At 38.6% G+C, this 18,457-nt stretch overlaps 1 protein-coding gene across 1 annotated transcript in view; it reads right to left on the reverse strand.

The window, feature by feature from the left end:
- Positions 1–15,108, reverse strand: part of DNAH6 (dynein axonemal heavy chain 6) — a 214,859-nt gene extending 199,751 nt beyond the window's left edge. The window contains exons 1-3 of the mRNA XM_021697409.1: positions 14,769–15,108; positions 5,683–5,853; positions 1,858–2,117 (exon numbers count right to left, since the gene is read on the reverse strand). Of these exons, the coding sequence (XP_021553084.1) occupies positions 1,858–2,117; positions 5,683–5,853; positions 14,769–14,993 (656 nt within the window). The 5' untranslated portion in view covers positions 14,994–15,108. The remainder of the gene's footprint in view (positions 1–1,857; positions 2,118–5,682; positions 5,854–14,768) is intronic.
- Between the last annotated feature and the right edge of the window lie 3,349 nt (positions 15,109–18,457).

Consider the following 18,457-nt stretch of genomic DNA (forward strand, 5'->3'; position numbering starts at 1 on the left):
TGACAGAGAGAGACACAGCGAGAGAGGGAACACAAGCAGGGGGAGGGTCAGAGGGAGAAGCAGGCTCCCCGCCGAGCAGGGAGCCCGATGCGGGACTCGATCCCGGGACTCCAGGATCATGACCCGAGCCGAAGGCAGTCGCTTAACCGACTGAGCCACCCAGGCGCCCCAGAGCAGTCCTTTTCAAAATGTAACTCAGATCATAACACTTCTCTGCTTGAAGTCTGTCCCTGGTTCTCCACTTTTCTGAGTAAAAGCTAATGTTCATACAATGGCTGGCAAGCCCCTTCATGATCTGTTCCCTAGCTCTCATTCACTCTACTGTGGTCACACGAGCCTTCTCTTTTCTTCTTGACTATGCCAGGTAGGCTCCTGCCTTGGGATATATGTATTCACTTTCCTGCTGTCTGGAATGCTCTTTTCCCCACCAGCACATCATTCACTCCTTCTCTTTCCAGTCCTTATTCAAATGGCAGCTTGTCAATGAGGCCTACCCTGACATCCAGTTAATTCACAACTTCTTCCCCAGAACTCCCAATCTCCTTTGCTTACTCTCTTTTTTCTCTAATACTTATCACCATCTAGCTTCTCTGTAATTTACTCAGATACTGTTTATTATTGTCTCCTTCCGCTAAAATGTAAGCTCCACGAGGGCAACAATTTTGATCTGGATGGTTCAATAATGTATCTCTAGTACCTAGAACAGTTCATGCTACAGAGTGGGTAATCAGTACATTTTGCCGAAGGATTGGATTCTTATAAGCATCTCTGTTCTTTCTTCAAATTATTTCTCACTCTAATTAAGCTCTTTCAGATTTATAATAAATCTACCATTTAAAAATTTGATTAAAATGTTATTCTTTTCTCCCTCTTTTTGCCAGTAGGAGAGCTGTCCTCAGTGTTACCTGACTCAGTCAAAACTACAGTGCTGCATAAGGGAGAGTAAGAGAATTCTTAATGAGTTCTTTTTTCTTCCCATGCAACAGAGAATGGGAATTTGGTGGTAAAGCTAAACCACTATCATCTTCCCAGGAAAGACTGTCTCAACAGCTGTTGTCCACACAACTAAACAACAATGGAGGAAAGCCAGTATCATCTTTAAATTCTACTGCCTATTGTGCTGAATTTTAAAGCAATTCATAGGGGCGCCTGGGTGGCTCAGTCTGTTAAGCATCTGCCCTGGGCTCAGGTCATGATCCCAGGGTCCTAGGATGGGGCTCTGTGTCACTCCCTGCTCAGCGGGGAGTTTGCTTCTCCCTCTCCTCCCCACTCGTGCTCTCTCTATCTCTGTTGCTCTCTCTCTCTCTCAAATAAAATCTTTTAAAAAAAAAGCAATTCACAGACTCACATTTGTATGATTCTTCTAATTATTTCAGAAACAAATGTGTGTAGTAATAATAAAGAGTATGTGTGTGTGTTATTAATCTATATAAATACTTAAAGTTATCAAGCTCCTTTTATTTCTCAAAAAAAATCTTATCTCTACTAAGGAAAGTTGAAATAACATGTAAAGCAAATCATGTACCTACTTTTTATACATTGCCATCTTTTTTTCTCAGGAATCACAAAATATCAAAATTATCTCTGGAATACTGATTAAAAATAGATGGCATTATATAATATAAACATAGAAGAGGCATAACAGTGCACGACTCTGTAAAATAATGTCTACAAGTAAAGGAAAGCTAAATGGAAAAGATAAATAACATTGTTGTGATTAAGATTCATTTGTCATCAGATGATAACCAAAATTGTATTTGACATTTATCATTAATGCCCAGTCAATTATGGATAACATTCACAATCTTAATTGAAACTTTTACTGTTGAATACACTGTTTTATAAAAGAGAACTCACTTGAGATTATATGTATCATATTCAATGGAAGACCTTGGCACTGCAGGGATCATATAAAGAAATCCAAGATGTTCATTTTCACGTATTATTTTAATGATTTGCAAGGGATTACGAATGTTGGCTTTAATGACTTCTTCCCGGTCATGGAATGTGTATTTAGGGTACGCTGAGGAGCTAGTCCCATAGAGACCTCTTCTTCCAATACCGGTACGTGACAGTTTAGGAGAGGGAGCGAACATCTCAGTAGAGGGCCGCTGGATCTAAACAAAGCCAATTTTTAAAAATATGAGTTTTTGCAAAAAACAAAGTATAAAAAAATGACAAAGTATTAACCTCAAGCACTAGTTACCATACTGCTTAAGATGTCCGGGTTGAAAGGTAAACATTTTTGAACAGAAAAATTCAAATTATTATAAGGCAGGGATATATTCCTTCCCAGTCCTCCTTATCCAGGGGTCCATCCCCTTTCCCAACCCCCCAGCATCGCTCCCATTGTCACCCTCTCTCCTTTAACTCTGTGTTTATTACATCAAAATATTACCAGCTCTCCGGGGTTCTCGGGAGCCCAGCACTCTTGCTGCTCAGTTGCTTTGCATCTATCTTGACTGTGGCCTCTCCCCTCAAACCCCTCACCTAGTTCTGAGGACCTTAATGCTTTTCAGTGAGTGACATCTTAAACAGCTGTTATCATAGCTCATAATAAACTTCTTTTTAGTGAAGGTAAGGGGTGGTTACATTGAGTATCGGGGATCATTATATAATAATAGCCTTGGAGAAGCATTCATGCTACAAACTCATGATTGCCTATTCTGTAGACCAGCGCTTCTCACATTTAAATGTGCATGTGAATTACCTAGGTGTCCTGTTAAAATGCAGATTCTGTCTGTCAGTCTGGGGTGGAGCCTGAGATCCCGCATTTCTAACCTGCTCGCAGGAGTTGCAGATGCTGTGGACTGCCACTGGAGCACCAAAGCTAAGTCCCCGCCATGTTCACACACTTGAACTTTGCTCTAATCCCCCAGTTCCACTGTCTGTGTTCTCAGTGCCATTCACACTCCTTTGTTCCTCCTCAGCAAACTCTGGGGCAGCATCATACATACCCCCTCCTCCTGAGGAGGAGGTTGATAACCATGTTTCAGGAAATTTGACACTAACTCCCAACAGTCATCACCTGGTCTCACCAGTAGAAGGGCAACTGGCATTAAGACAAAAGAATCACTATCGCAGACCTGCTTTGTTGATTAACTGATGTAAATATATGAATGATATCTTTATTGCCTGTTAGCATAACTAACAGAGGCTGCCATTTCTTTCTTTCTTTCTTTCTTTCTTTCTTTCTTTCTTTCTTTCACAAAGAGAATAAGAGAGCACAAGTAGGGGGAGCGGCAGAGGGAGAGGGAGAAGCAGGCTCCCCGCTGAGGACTTGATCCAAGGGGCTTGATCCAAGGACCCCAGATCATGACCTGAGCCGAAGGCAGACACTTAACCAACTGAGCCACCCAGGTGCCCTGGGGTTGCCATTTCCATGAGAGACTGATTACCACAAGCTCTATGGAACAATGTTCCCAGGAAATTTGTATTCACAGGTCCCATCATTCTCCATCTCTCATTAAATATGCCCTGGTGAACAGGAGTTTCAGACAAAAATCCTAGAAAGTTTAGAGCCAGAGAAAATACATCTTTGAACTCAAAAGATACAATGTGCTTTTTTTACTTAATGGCCAGGGACAGCAGCAGCAACACTGTTTTCTTATGTAAAAGAATAGGCCAAGCCAGATACCCCTAAGCCAGAGAAAATACACATTGTCTTGTCCCAATGTTTCAACAAGGGCTGTAGTCAACAGTCCCTTAATATTTTTATGGGACTAGAGTATTAATATTTTAACAGAAAATGCATGTATTTTCTTTATTATATCCTTCAAAAAGTTTTACTGCCTTCTAAGTGCAAGATTTCTTCAACAATAGGCCTATATATTTTCATCTGAATACTTATTTCCACTTATGTAACTCAGTGCAAAGATGTGTTTCAATTTAAGCAGGCACATAAGTTCAGATTTTGTGGGGGTGGTGGAAAGAGAATGAAGGAAGTATGTATGTATGTATTTAAAGATTTTATTTATTTATTTGAGAGAGACAGTGTGTGCGCTCGAGCAGGTGCACGAGTGGGGGGCGGGGCAGAGGGAGAGGGAGAAGCAGGCTCCCCGCTGAGCAGGGAGCCTGAAGCGAGGCTCAATCCCAGGACCTTGAGATCATGACCTGAGCCAAAGGCAGAGCTTAACCGACTGAGCCACCCAGGTGCCCCAGGAAGCATTTATTTATAAAGTATAGAACACCTGTAGTGTTCTCTATGATGGATGTCCAGTCCAATTTGTTAAGTCAATCTTCCTTAATTACCAGAAGCAATGCCTCCAACTGCCTTCTTTTATCTCCCAGGGCATCCTCATTGGTACATTTCCATTCTAAACTCATTCTGAGAAATCAATATCCCCCCGAAATGACCCTCTTCTCAGAATAAACACCCTCCTCCTTTTATATGGAACATCCCCTTTCTTCTACATTTCCCTTTAACCCCTAACTCTTGCTGAATTCTTCACTTAGTTATAGCTATAACCAGGCATAACACACAATTTAACATTCCCTTTTAGCCCCCTCCCTTCATCCCAGATGTGCACAATTTCATTCCTCCCCTTTAAATTCAAGATCATGATGCCCACTTTATACCAAATAAACTAATTTATGGGCACTCAGAACTTTCTTGGTCCTACTTAAGATAGTTTGTTCTCCTTTCCTATTTCACAGAAATGAAATTAACTGAGGCTTTATAATTTCATACAATTGAGCATGTAATATTCTTTGAGGGTGATCTCACCCACACCCACAGTGAGCCTCTTTCCAGCCAGCTTCTCAAACCCACCGCTCTCCCACCTGATCTGCCTTATTAACTTGCCATTCATTCCTCCCAGCCTAGTGCCAGTCCCTACAGTGGCGTTTCCTCCACTGACCCTTCCCCTCACCACCAGGTGCAAGCATTCTCTTCTGTTCAGTTCGCCACAGTTTTGTACCTTAAATGACCAACGGAGAGCTCTGATTGCACCCCACTGAGTTTGAGACTCACTTGTCCATCTACCCACCATCAAATTCTGCAGTCTTCAAGGATGGAACCTGTCTTCATCTCTTCCTCTCTAGTACTCTAGCCCAAAGCCTGAAAGACACTAGCACTGAAATGTTTAACAGGTCTCGAAGGATCCTCTCAGTAAAAAGCTCAGAGAATTCTCAGCTCTACTGGCATTTTTATTGTGAGTGTGTCCACATTTTCTCCCACTTCTACTTCTCTGTCTAATTATCTACAGGTATTTATAGAAAGCCGTACTCTGGTGATTTCTCCCCAGAGCTACTGTTCACGTATTCCTTTCAAGGCAACTTCCCACTCTACAGCTCACCAATTACAGAAGTTGTTTTCCTAGCTGGTTTAGTTTCTATTTTACTGCCCTTCACCAAGGTCTTCAAAGACTGTCATTCTGGGTAATAATGATGAAAATTTCATAAAAGGTAAAATAAAATTGAAAACACTATTATGTCTTCTTTTAATATGCAAGAGAAGATCAGAGGGCACTGAATAGATGCTGTAAGTTTTCCTTTATGATTTTCCTCTACTGCCTAAAATTTCCTGGAATAAGAACTGAGAAGTACAGTATTCCCCAAATACATTGTGTAACCTGATAGAGAAAAATTTTGCAACTATTCTTATGAGTTAAAAGCATGTTAGCAATGCTGTAGGAAACTAAAATTAAAGTGAAAGACTCAATTAAGTATTTTATAGTATACCTGTTTTTTCTTCACCACACGAACTTGCTGTTCAGGAAACTGAATAGATACTTTGGCAGAACTTTCCTCTCTTCTTGGAGGTTTTGTGATTCCAGAAGTGACTAACTGAAGTCGGTTCTGCTCATATATGTATTCTGGCCTCTTATGATCTTGGTAGACTTTTAGCACTGGCTTTGGGGAATAAAAAGACATATTAATCTTTTTAATATTAACATGAATTCGTCTTATTCTTCACTTTGACTCTATTCCTGTTGGAAATTGATCTCCCTGGACTAATTTCCTATCGAAGTCACAATCAGTATGGTAGTTATCATCATGGACTGGCCATGGTCCATCACTAGACTAAGACTTTTCTATTCGGTTTCTATTAATTCTGTCCCTTAATTGCCAGTGCATACTTCTAGGAGTAAGGTTCTGACAGAAAAGGCTCAGAAGCATGAAATCACATATCCAGTAATTGTGCATTACAAACCCCTACCACTCATTACAACAGTTATTGTGGGAAGGACTGTACAATCCTCACACTCTACCTGAAAGTCATTAATCAATTCCCATAGCCATAACTGATTGAAGAGCCAGAAGAAATTGTGGCATAAATAAATAAATAAATAAATAAATAAATAAATAGAAATTGTGGCATTATATTAGGCTGATCAAATTTCAGATTAAGGCAATAAAATCCAGCATTCAACATGATACACTAATGCAAGGAATTCACCATAATGGCTTTAAGTTTCTAAGCATTATGATTTTAGCATGATAGCTAATCTCTTACAACTGGAGTGAGAAAAAAAAGCTTGGGAATAAGCACAGGAATCAGCTGTTAAACTTTCAAGTGTGTGTAAATTACATTTGGTTTTGGCTAAAAATCCCTCTTGAGCCACTCACTGAAGAAAGGAAAAACACATAGATGGGGGTGGGAGGATCTCAGCTATATAACCGTGTGGAAAAGGAATACAGACCAGAATCACAAGGTAAGAAGGGGGAGAAAAGCTTCTGCACAGCAAATGAAACCAACAACAGAATGAGAAGGCAATCTACCAAGTGGCAGAAAGTATTTGCAAATCATATAGTGATAGGGGGTTAAGACCCAAAATATATAGAGAACTCATACAACTCAATAGCAAAAACAAAATAATCCAATTAAAAAATGGGCAGAGGATCTGTATAGACATTTTTTCCAAACAAGATGTACAGATGGCCAGCAAGTATATGAAAAAGATGCTCAACATCACTAATCAGAGAAATGCAAATCAAAACCATAATGAGATACCACCTTACACCTGTCAGAATGGCTATTATCAAAAAGACAAGAAACAAGTGTTTGTGAGAATGTGGAGAAAGGGGAACCCCCATCAATATTTGATAACACAATTTATATCTTTTTATCTTATGTATTCACAACGAAGTATTGCAGCTGTATTTTTACTACTTTTGTCTTTTAACCTTTAACTAGTTTTATAAATAAGTGATTAATCCACCACCTTCACATCAGATTATTCTGAATTTTACTATATATTCACCTTTACCAGTGAGATTTATACTTTCATGTTTTCCTGTTACTAATTAGAGTGCCTTTTCATTTCAGCTTCAAGAAGTCCCTTACAGGGGCGCCTGGGTGGCTCAGTCAGTTAAGTGTCTGTCTTCGGCTCAGGTCATGATCCCAGGGTCCTGGGATTGAGCCCCGCATCGGGCTCCCTGCTCAGTGGGAAGCCTGCTTCTCCCTTTCCCACTCCCCCTGCTTGTGTTCCCTCTCTCGCTGTGTCTCTGTCAAATAAATAAATAAAATCTTTAAGAAAAAAAAAGTCCCTTACAATTTACTTTTTAATAACAAAGCAACAAGCAAATATGTATATATAGAAAGAGAAAGAAAGCAAATATGGTAAAATACTAACAATTTTTTAATCTAGGTAGATGGTATATAAGTATTCATTTTACTATTATATCAACTTTTCTGTATATTTGAAACTCTTTATAGTAAAATGTTGGGAGAAATTGATTTTTTCAAATAAACTGGCAAAAATACAAAAAATTAGATAGATTCATATAAACCATAATAGTGATCATCTCCAAGCAAGGAGAGAGGGCATTGAGACTAAAATGGGGTACAAAAGGTATCTGAAATGTATTTGTAACATTCCTTTAAAAATAGATATTAAATCAAGCTAAGCAAAATTCAGTATTATTAACTTGGAATACATATACTTGTCTACTATACTTCTCTTTATATCTTTCTGTATATTTGAAATTTTCATAATAATAGAAACAGAGGAAAACTTCTTAATATAACTATTTAGCAAAATCAGCAGCAAACCTCAATCACCCTAAATAGTAAAAACCTAAAGCCATTATGAAAATCAAGAACAAGATCGCTATTTTCACTACCAACTTCGTTTTTCAATTCTCAAATGGAAGCATCTAGAACAGGGGTCAGTAAACTTTTTCTGTAAAGGATCAGACAGTAAATATGTTAGGTTTTGTGGGCCAGATGGTCTCTGTCAGAACTACTCTACCATTGCAGCACCAAAGCAGCCTTAGACGATACGAAAATAAATGGATATCACCGTGATCCAATAAAACATTATTTACAAAAACAGGTTATAGGACTGGACTTGACCCATGGGCCATAGTGACTCCTACTCTAAAAAATAAAGTAACTGGTGTAAACACTAGGAAAGAAAGGCAAAATTATCTATCAATGATATTTATTATATACATTAAAAATAAAAGCCTAACTACTGAAGTAACTATAAGGATTTAAAAGAATATTGCTGAGGTTTCTGGTTACAAAGTAAACAGACAAAATCCATTTGCTTTTCTCTGTATTAAAAATAAACAGAAACTGGATCACAATAAAAAACTGAGGTTGAAATATTTAAGAATTTAACAAGAAAAACACAGGACCTTATTATAGCAAACTATAAAATCTCACAGAGAATGAAAAACAAAACCTGCAAAAGTATAAGGAAATGCCAAATGCTAATTGTGGGAAAAATAACATGCTCATCTCCATATATGTCAAAAAGGCATTTGATAAAATTAAACTATTTTTGATAAAAATCTATTTGATTTTGTTAAAGCTTGTTTGTTTGTTTGTTTATGTAATCTCCGCACCCAACGCGGAGCTTGAACTTAATGAGCCCTAGATCAAGAGTCGCAAGCTCTTCTGACTGAGCCAGCTAGGTGCCCCTATTTATGATTTTTTTAATAAAAATCTATTTTTGATAAAAACATTAATCAAGAAAGGATAGATACTTCCTTAAAAATCTCAATGGTTAATATCATGCTTAAAGGGGGAACACTTAGAAATATTCCTACTAATCTCAGGAGAAAGACAAAAAATGTCTACTGTCCTCACTATCATATCTAATATTCTACAGGTATTAGCCAATGCAATAGTCCAAAGACACAGTATGAATATAAAACTCGGAAAGAAGGTGGCAAAAGTGTCATTATTATCAGATGATTTTATTGTTTGCCTGAAGCACCTGAGAGAATAAACAGAACACTTAGCACAAAATTAGCATCCAGAAATAAAACCTGTTCATAAACTTAATAAGAAATAAGTAAAAGTCATATGAAGAAGACTTTAAAACACTCATGATGGTCATGGAAGAAGAAGCAAACAAATAAAATTCTATTTTGTTCTTGACTTGGAAAATTAATTATAATAAAAGTCAATTTTAAGTTAATCTATAAATTTAACATGATCCTGACAGGATGTCTTGGAGATTAGACAATCTGACCCTAAATTTAATACATAAAAATTATTAAAAAGAATAGCCACAAAAGTTCTGGGGGGAAAAAAGAGTGATCAATGAAGACCAGCCCTGCCAGATATTAAAATGTTATAAAACTACAATAATTAAAACTGTGTATTCTGGACACATGAATAGGAAAGCAGATCAATGAATCAGAATAGAAAGTCCAGTAATGGATCCCAAAATCTAAAAGGGAACTGAGCCTACAATAAAGGTGATAATTTTAGGAAAATAATATTATTCAATAAATGATAATGAAATAACTGGGTAGTTGTTAGGAAAAAAGTTGGATCATCTCATTCATTACAATGGGAAAAATTATGAATAGATCAAAGATTTAAATGTAAAATAACAAAAATAATAAAAATAATCTTAAAGTAATTTTTAAAGAAATGTATCCATGACATCACTAGATAATTTTATCTCTACAATCTTGCTAAATGTAGGGCCTAAGTATTCCATAAAACTCAGAAGACATAAATTACTCAACTGCATAAAAATTAGGAATTAAAACAAAACTTGAAACTTTTATCATGCTTATCACAGATAAAGGGTTTATTTCCTAATATATGAAGAGCTCATGCAAATCAATAAGAAAACTACCAACTTCCCAATTAGAAAGTAAGACATGAGATTCATACATTTCACAGATAGAAAAATAATAACTCCTGAACATATGAAAAGATGTTCAACCTTATTCAAAAAAGAAATTTAAATTAAAACTACTCTGAGATAGCATTTTTCTTGTATTACTGAAGCAACATTTACTAACCAAAATTACAAACGAACATATGTTTTGAGTTGGCAATTCCATCTCTAGGAAGTCTGCCTACAGATAGCAGCTCACATGTATAAGATATGTCCAAGATTATTCACTGTAACACTGTTGTCATAAAAATACTATTTTAAAAACCTAATCTATAAATTTGGGGCTTGCTAAATAAATTATGGCACATTCATCTATGATAGGATATTATGAGCTATAAAGAAAATTGATATAAAAAAAACTTCTTGAACTGATATAAAATGATCTCCAAGCTACGTATTAAATGAAGAAAGCAAAGGGCAGGAAAGTTTGTTTAGTACGGTAGTTTTAGGCTTATAAAATTGTAATACATCTCTGAAAGCATATACAGCACTCTTATCGTTGGACTGGTTGCCTCTAGAGAAGGAAGCTGGATGGATGAGGGATGGTGGGAGGAAATAGACTTTAACTGTGCAACTTCTGTACATTTTAAAATGAATTACTTAACTAAGAAGGACAAATGTTAAAGTTTATATGGAAGGATAACTATCTAAAACAGAGGATATATAAAAAATAAGAATAGTGAGGAAGCAGTTGTCTTCTACTTATCAAAACAAAGCTACAAAGCCAATGTCACCAAAACAATGTGGTTAGATCAGTAGAGAAAAGAATCAAGAATCTGTAATAAGGTCTCACCATATATGAGAATTTTATACATGATAAAGGTGGTGTTTTAATTTAGGGGTGAAAAACATGGTGCTAGCAAAACATTTTGAAGAAAATGTAGTCCCTTTCCTCACATCAGATTTAAAAGTTCACATGAACGAAATTTTTAAATGTAAAGTACAAAAATAAAGAAGAGTAAAATGGAAGAAAATGTGGGGAAATGCTGTCAACAGAATGAGTATAAAATGGTGGTCAACGGAGAGAAAACAAAAGTCCAATACAAAGAGAACGCTGCAATCCGGTAAGAACAGGATCCATTACCACTAATCACATGGGAGATGATTAGCAGCAGCCTGTGTGAGCATGCAGTTTCAGCCTTCCCAATCAGGCAACAAAAGGCTGGAAGATATTACAGGAAAACCTAGGAAAGGGTGAAAGTGAAATTTAATTTAGGCAACACATAGGCACTGGTTTGAGAAACTGGTCCCCAAGTAAAATGTGTCTGAATCAAATAAAATTACATAGATATATTTTTTCTCTCTCCAACCCAACAATACCAATCATGGAACTCTATCCCACAAGAATATAAGCACCAGTCAGGATGGATAATACAATGATTTTGCTGCACCACTGTAAATATTTGTAAAACAAATGTGCCAAAAGAGAATGATTTAATAAATTATGGAATATTTGTGCAATGCGATACCTTAATGGGATAGGCAACCATTAAAAAAAATGTTACAGAAATATCATCTGAAGGACCTCTGGGTGGCTCAGTCAGTTAGGCCTCTGATTCTTGATTTCCGCTCAGGTCATGATCTCAGGGTCATGAGATTGAGCCTGGTGTCAGGTTCCAGGGTGGGTGTGGTGGGCTGGGTGTGGAGCCTGCTTGGGATTCTCTCTCTCCCTGTCTCTCTCCAGCCTACCGCTCCCCCCCCCCCAAAACACACACTCACACTCTCTCTCTCTAAAAAAAGAAAGAAAGAAATATCATCTGACCTTGAGGAAGTCCCACAATGTATATTTAGATGTAAAAAGCAACATGTAGAGTACTATATTTACATTTATAATATGTTTTAAGACAAATGTCCGTAAGTCTAAATATGTATTTCGTGTGTGTTTATCCATTTGTATAAAACTGAGTGTGGAGAAAGGCAAGAAGGGATATACACTAGATTGTTGCTGACCTTAGATACCATAGACAAGGGGCTCGGAGATGGGAGAATGTGAAGGAAAAAATGTGAAAGAAAAAGAACAGAAGAGGGAAAGGGGGTGGGAGGGAGGAAGGGAAAGAAAGGAGGAATGAGGCGGGAGGGGTAGGAAGAGCGAAGAGGAAAATGAAGGGGATGGAGAGAAGGGGTAGCAGTCACAAAAAGAACATACCATAGTATTAACACTATATAAACAAATCAAACTACAGATACCCATACACATGAAATCAGTCACTTGAATACAAAGCTACTTTCTCTCTGCATGATGGAAATTCAGGTAGTTTTCACTTTATTCCTTACTATTTTTAATACTGTATGAACTACCATATTCATGGATTAGTTATATTGCTCTACTCATCTTTTCATACCTAACAACAGCCCCAAACCTAGTGACTTAAAAAACACTTCCAGGGGCGCCTGGGTGGCTCAGTCGTTGGGCGTCTGCCTTCGCCTCAGGTCATGATCTCAGGGTCCTGGGATCGAGTCCCGCATCGGGCTCCCTGCTCGGCAGGAAGCCTGCTTCTCCCTCTTCCACTCCCCCTGCTTGTGTTCCCTCTCTCGCTGTCTCTGTCTCTCTCAAATAAATAAATAAAAAAAAAAAATCTTAAAAAGAAAAACAAAAAAAACACTTCCACTACAATTTAGGCAGAACTCAGTGGGGACAGCTTGCCTCTGCTCCATTAAGGCATCAGCTGAGACAGCTCAAAGTCTGGGGACTGGAATCAGCCGATGGCTTCTCCATTCACATGTGTGGCAGGTGATATGGGCTATAGTCTGGGACTTGTTCAGATGACATCTCCTTAAGGAGACCTTTGTAGTCACACAAGCTAATGTAGTCTGCCATCTGTTTCCAACACATTCCCTGTATTATTTTCTTAATAACACCTATCATTACATGACATTGTTCAGTCTATTTATTTAGGGTTACTAGAATGTCAACAGGAATCTTGTCTGTTTTGTTCACTGCTATATTCCCAGAGCACGGCCCAAAGCCTGGTGCATAGTGGGTACATGATAAACATTCAATATGCACAATTAATTGCACTGAAGACAAACAGAACAAATTTAATCATAAAGGGGTTACACTTTTGCCAAGTGAAGGTAAATATGTTACAGAGAAATAAATGTAAAAGGTTTCATACTAAGTCCATGGGAGAAAAATGATAGGTAGGCCCTGATGCCCCACACATGCAGTAGAGGCACAGGGAATGAACTCCCTAGAAGAGACAGCAGGGGTCAGTGCCATAAAGCAACCTAAAAATAAAAACAACAGATCAGAACTATGGATGCTCAAGATTGTTTTCCTTCAAAATGAATAAGTACTGAAGTTTGAAAAACAATGGGATAAGGGTTAATACTCATAATATATATATATATATATTTAAAACTCATAAACTGATAGGGGAAAAGGTTAACAATCTGATTTTTTAAAGTTTTTAAGCAATCTCTACACCCAACGCAGGCCTGAACTCCCAACCCTGAGATCAAGAGTGGCATGCTCCACCCACTGAGCCAGCCAGGTGCCCCAACAATCTAATGTTAAAGTGGGCAAAGGTTATGAACAGAATCCACAATACAGTAATATGCCAATGAATGAATGAAAATACACTTCACTAATAAGATGCAAATTACAACAATGTGATGCCATTTTAACCTGTCAGTCTAGCAAAAAGAAAAGAACTGAGGGTCAGGTTTGGCGAAGATGTGGGCAAATGGGCCCTCTTCCACACTGTAGGTAGAAACTGGTTAAACCTCAACAGCAATTGAGCAATATTTTTCAAAATTAGAAGTGTACCGAAGTCTGTGACCTATAAAATGACACTTCCAGGAATCCATCTTTGTATGTACAAAAGCAAGCCCATCCCATGCAGCATTATCTGTAATCACAAAATAAAAACAGTAACAAAACAAATAGCAAATAAGCTGAATTTCCATCAATAGGACACCAGTTAATTGGTTACCCATGCAACAAAATACAGTGGTGCTGTTAGAAAAGGTAGCTTGTTAAGCAGGGATTGGAAAAACTTCTGTATGTTTATTTCACTTTGAAAATCAGCATGTATTCCATAATCTTATTTTAAAGTTATATATGTTTATACACACACACTTGAATAAACATATAAACAGCCTAAAGGGCAACCGCTAACAGCAGTAAGTAATGTCCCAGGGTGGGAGTGATAACCTTCACTTTTTACTTTATGCATGTTCACTGCTCCTTTCCATGGATTTAGAATTATCCAAGGGCACAAATGGATTCTTAAAATTAAGTATTTTCAGACATGCACAAAAATTTTTAGGATACTAGGCATTTACTTTAAAAGTAATAAATTGAAATAACTATATGTATGTAACATATATATTACTCTTCTTGAAGGTACAAGTATTTAATGGTACCCTAATATCTCAAAGAGCCTTACAACTTCAATAATTAAGTATATATATTGTACATAATCCTAAAGAGGATTTATCTGCTAGAAAACTTTGTTCACAACTGTATCCCCCCCCACCTTGAACAGTGCCTAAAACTCAGTATTTTTTTTTTAAATAAATGTTCACAGTGTTTACAGCTTCACAAACAAGTCTTAACTTTTAGGCTTTCATTCCTTCTTTGTTAATTAAGAGTCTGGAAATGACCATCCCCCATAGGAATTTTTCAAGCTCCTGTCTAGCCAAAATTGGCTAAATGCTGGATTTTGAACTTACCAGAGGCTCTAGTTTTATAGGCTGCTGTTGTTTTCTTGTTCTCTCTTGAGCTTTTGTAGTGTGCCTGAATGTCAGGAACTGTGTGTCAGATTCATTTTCGGTGGGTACTACAAAACTCAGTCTTCCCTTTGCTGTTATACTGTTCAGTCTTGCAAGGGCAGGGTTTTCCACCTGCTCTTCAATATTTTTCAGTTTGACATCCTTCTCTGAGGTGTGAAAAGCCATTCTCACTCCTGGAAAGAGGAGGGTCAGCAAAAGAAAAATGAAAAGTAGAGCAAAAGAACTGGGGAAGTGGGACCAGTGTAAGGGACTTAAGAACTAGGGAGTGCTGAATTTGCTCAGCCCTAAGGAAAACCCACAAAGTTACTCATTTCTTCCAAACTAAGGACCTGAATCAGAGAAGTGAAAATGCCTGGCCTTCAAGTAGCTGGGGTGGGATCCAGGAATTTGCATTTCTAACAAGTTCTTAGATGCTGCAGATGCCACTGATTTGGGGACCATACTGGTCTAGATTTGGAAGGATAAAAAGAATTGCAATTAGTATTGAGATCAATGTTTTTCATGCGTGAGTATGCAAAATATCTCCAGGGGAGCTTGTTCAAAACACAGGTAATTTTAATGCAGGCAATCTGAGAAATACAGCCTAGGTACGCCAAAACCAAAAACCAAAACAAGAAACAATCAAAGGGAAAAATAGGAGTTGAGGACTAAATCCTAAAACACTGCTCCTGGAGCTTTCATATGCATGAGGAAATTGTTAAAATGCACACTCTGATTCATAACACTAGAACTACAAGCCTCTAGTAGTGGTCTTGCATCCTCACCACCACTCCCACTCCCACCCCTCCAGATGGGTGGAGATACTTCCCTTCAAAATAGTACCATAGCACATACGGTCTTGAAACAGGTGTCAGCAGGCCTAGGTTTTAGTCTAGATCTGTGTTGACCCATCAGAATCTCCTATGCAATTTTAATTTTTCAAGTAGCCATATTAAAAAACCCAAAAAAGGAACAGGTGAAATAAATTTTTAATAATGTGCTTTATTTAATGTATCTAAAACATTCTCATTTCAACATGTAATCAATACAAAACTTATTAATGTTTTATTTCATTGTTACTACATTTTCGACTTCACATTTAGAGCAGATCTCAACTCAAGACTCGCCGCTAGTGGCTACCATATTGAGTAGCGCAGCCTAGATCTGATCACTCCGTGAGAGATCTTGGACCAGTCTCCTGATACCTCCATTCCTCACTTTCCACCGCTCTAAAATGATAGGTAGCTAGTAAATGGCCACTGAATGCTCTTCCACTGACTTTCTCTGCTTCTCTGAGCCTTATCCTCACGTGCTCCGAAAGCCAAGCTGACTCCCTGGCCTAGAAGTCGGAGCCCAGCTCCACAGCTCTATTCCGCAGGACTCACCAAGTCAGCCTAGGGCAGCCACAGCCGCCGCTGTCGAGGGGCTCCAGAGACAGCAACACCAGGTCTGGTAGTAGAAAGTTGACTGTAGTCCGGAATGTTTGCTGTTGCCTAGCAACCACCCGTCCTCTACAGACGTGCAATGCGCCTGTGCGCGACCTGTCGCTACGGCAACGCCTCAGCCAACCGCAGCTCTGAGTCCCTGAGCCCGCCGGCCAATTGAACCAATCAATGCCTCCGAAACATTTCTATGCCGCTGGTTGGTGGAGAACACCCACTCGACCTGCGTGGTCGCTCCTCGGCGCTGGCAACTGGCCACTGCTTAGGCCGGTAGGCAAGGCGGTCGAAGGAGGTGGCCAGGTGTGTTTACTCCCTCCCTTCTCCTGCGGTAATCTTTTCTGTTTCCCTTCATAAGGCCTGAGACTGACTTGATGGTTCCTGTAATCTAACTTTCTCTAGTTAGAAGAGTCAAAAATCTCGGGAGAGGTAGGTGCCTTGAGAGTCCCGCTCTCGAAAGGAGCTGGCGAGCGACCATCCAGCATCTCTGTCCCACCCACCAGCCTCCTCCCGGGAGTAAGGAGGGAATGTGGGCTGTTCTTCCCCTCAAACTCCACCGTGTCCTTTCAGCTAATGTTCTTTTCCACCTGGAAGGTAACCTAGTGTCAGGCACAGCATGAGCCCATATTACTTGGTCCCGCGCTCTACTTACCAAAGCGGACTCTGGATCTTGTTCTGGCGTTTTGGCCCACCTAATTAAGTCTCCGAACGATTGCTGCTAATACTTTGTGGAAGCGACCCCACCGAAGCCCGATCCAGGTTGCTTACTGAAGATGTCATCCCAGTTAATGATCAGGAGAAGCAGCCCTTTCACCTGCCTGAAGGAAATGTTAACACCAAATGGCAGAGTCCTGGTTTTCAACCTCCCCTCCAAAATGACATAATCACCGCTGGAACTCATCGTCTTCTTTTGTGCTTTTTGGTCCCTCTTTTTTTTTTTTTTTTAACCTTGATATTTGTTTCTTGCCTTGAACGCCAAACCCTATATGAAGTGCTTGACCTATCATACAACCTGCATTTTCTCAATCTTAACATACTCAGGTAGGTATTTTACATGCTAGATAGGACACCACCTACAGGGTAGAGAATCACCTATCAATAGAGCTGGGATGGAGATTACAGATCACCTAATACAGCTCCTCCATTTGATTAATAAGAGAACTGAGACCCAGAGAGGAAGCAAGTGATTTACTCCAGGTTAGGCAGCTACTCAGGGCAGATACAGAACTTAGAATACAGATCTCCTAATCCCTAATCAGATACTGGATACAGCAAGGGAGTACCTTCAGTTCAGAAACAATTCAAAAACACCTCAAATGTAGACATAAAAATACGAATTCACCAGAGATAAAAGGTCCACACAAAGCCAATTGGAGCCAATAAAATATAATAATTTATATAAACTAGTAATTAAAGAAATTTGAAGCCAACCCAATACATCAAAACATAAAATTTGAATAATATGCAGTGTTAGACATATTTATAAAATGACTTTCATTTCACATGTGCAGTGAATAGTCTAATCTGTTCCCTTAAACATTGACACAGTAGAGACAACGGCCATTGCTTCTCAGCCCCAGATTTTTTTTGTTGTTGTTGATGAAGTTGAATGTTACTTTATGCTGCTGAGAACACTCCAAGAGTCAAGGAAAGTGAGGGGTAGAAGACCTTGACACATAGAGTTTAGTAAGGGTATTGCTATATTAGAAGCTACTCATCAAATCTCTCCAAGCTTGGGGCGCCTGGGTGGCTCAGTCGTTAAGCGTCTGCCTTCGGCTCGGGTCATGGTCCCAAATAAATAAAATCTTTAAAAAAAAAAATTTAAAAATCTCTCCAAGCTTATTTTTTAATGTGGCAAGATATCATCTTTATTATCAACTTAATAGTTTCTAAATTAGTGCAGACAGACAAGAGTTTTATGTATACCCTGTTGATTTTTTTTCACAGTTACTATAGATAATAATAATTGTTACAGTTTACTGGGTGCTTTCTATGTGCCAGGTACTTTGCATTTGTTCTTTTTTTTTAAAAAAAAGATTTTATTTATTTGACGGAGAGAGAGACAGCGAGATAGGGAACACAAGCAAGGGGAGTGTGAGAGGGAAGCAGGCTTCCCGCTGAGCAGGGAGCCCGATGTGGGACTCAATCCCAGGACTCTGGGATCATGACCTGAGCTGAAGGCAGACGCTTAATGACTGAGCCACCCAGGCT

This window comes from Neomonachus schauinslandi, chromosome 10 (assembly GCF_002201575.2).
Source record: "Neomonachus schauinslandi chromosome 10, ASM220157v2, whole genome shotgun sequence".
In the NCBI taxonomy this organism is placed as follows: Eukaryota; Metazoa; Chordata; class Mammalia; order Carnivora; family Phocidae; genus Neomonachus; species Neomonachus schauinslandi.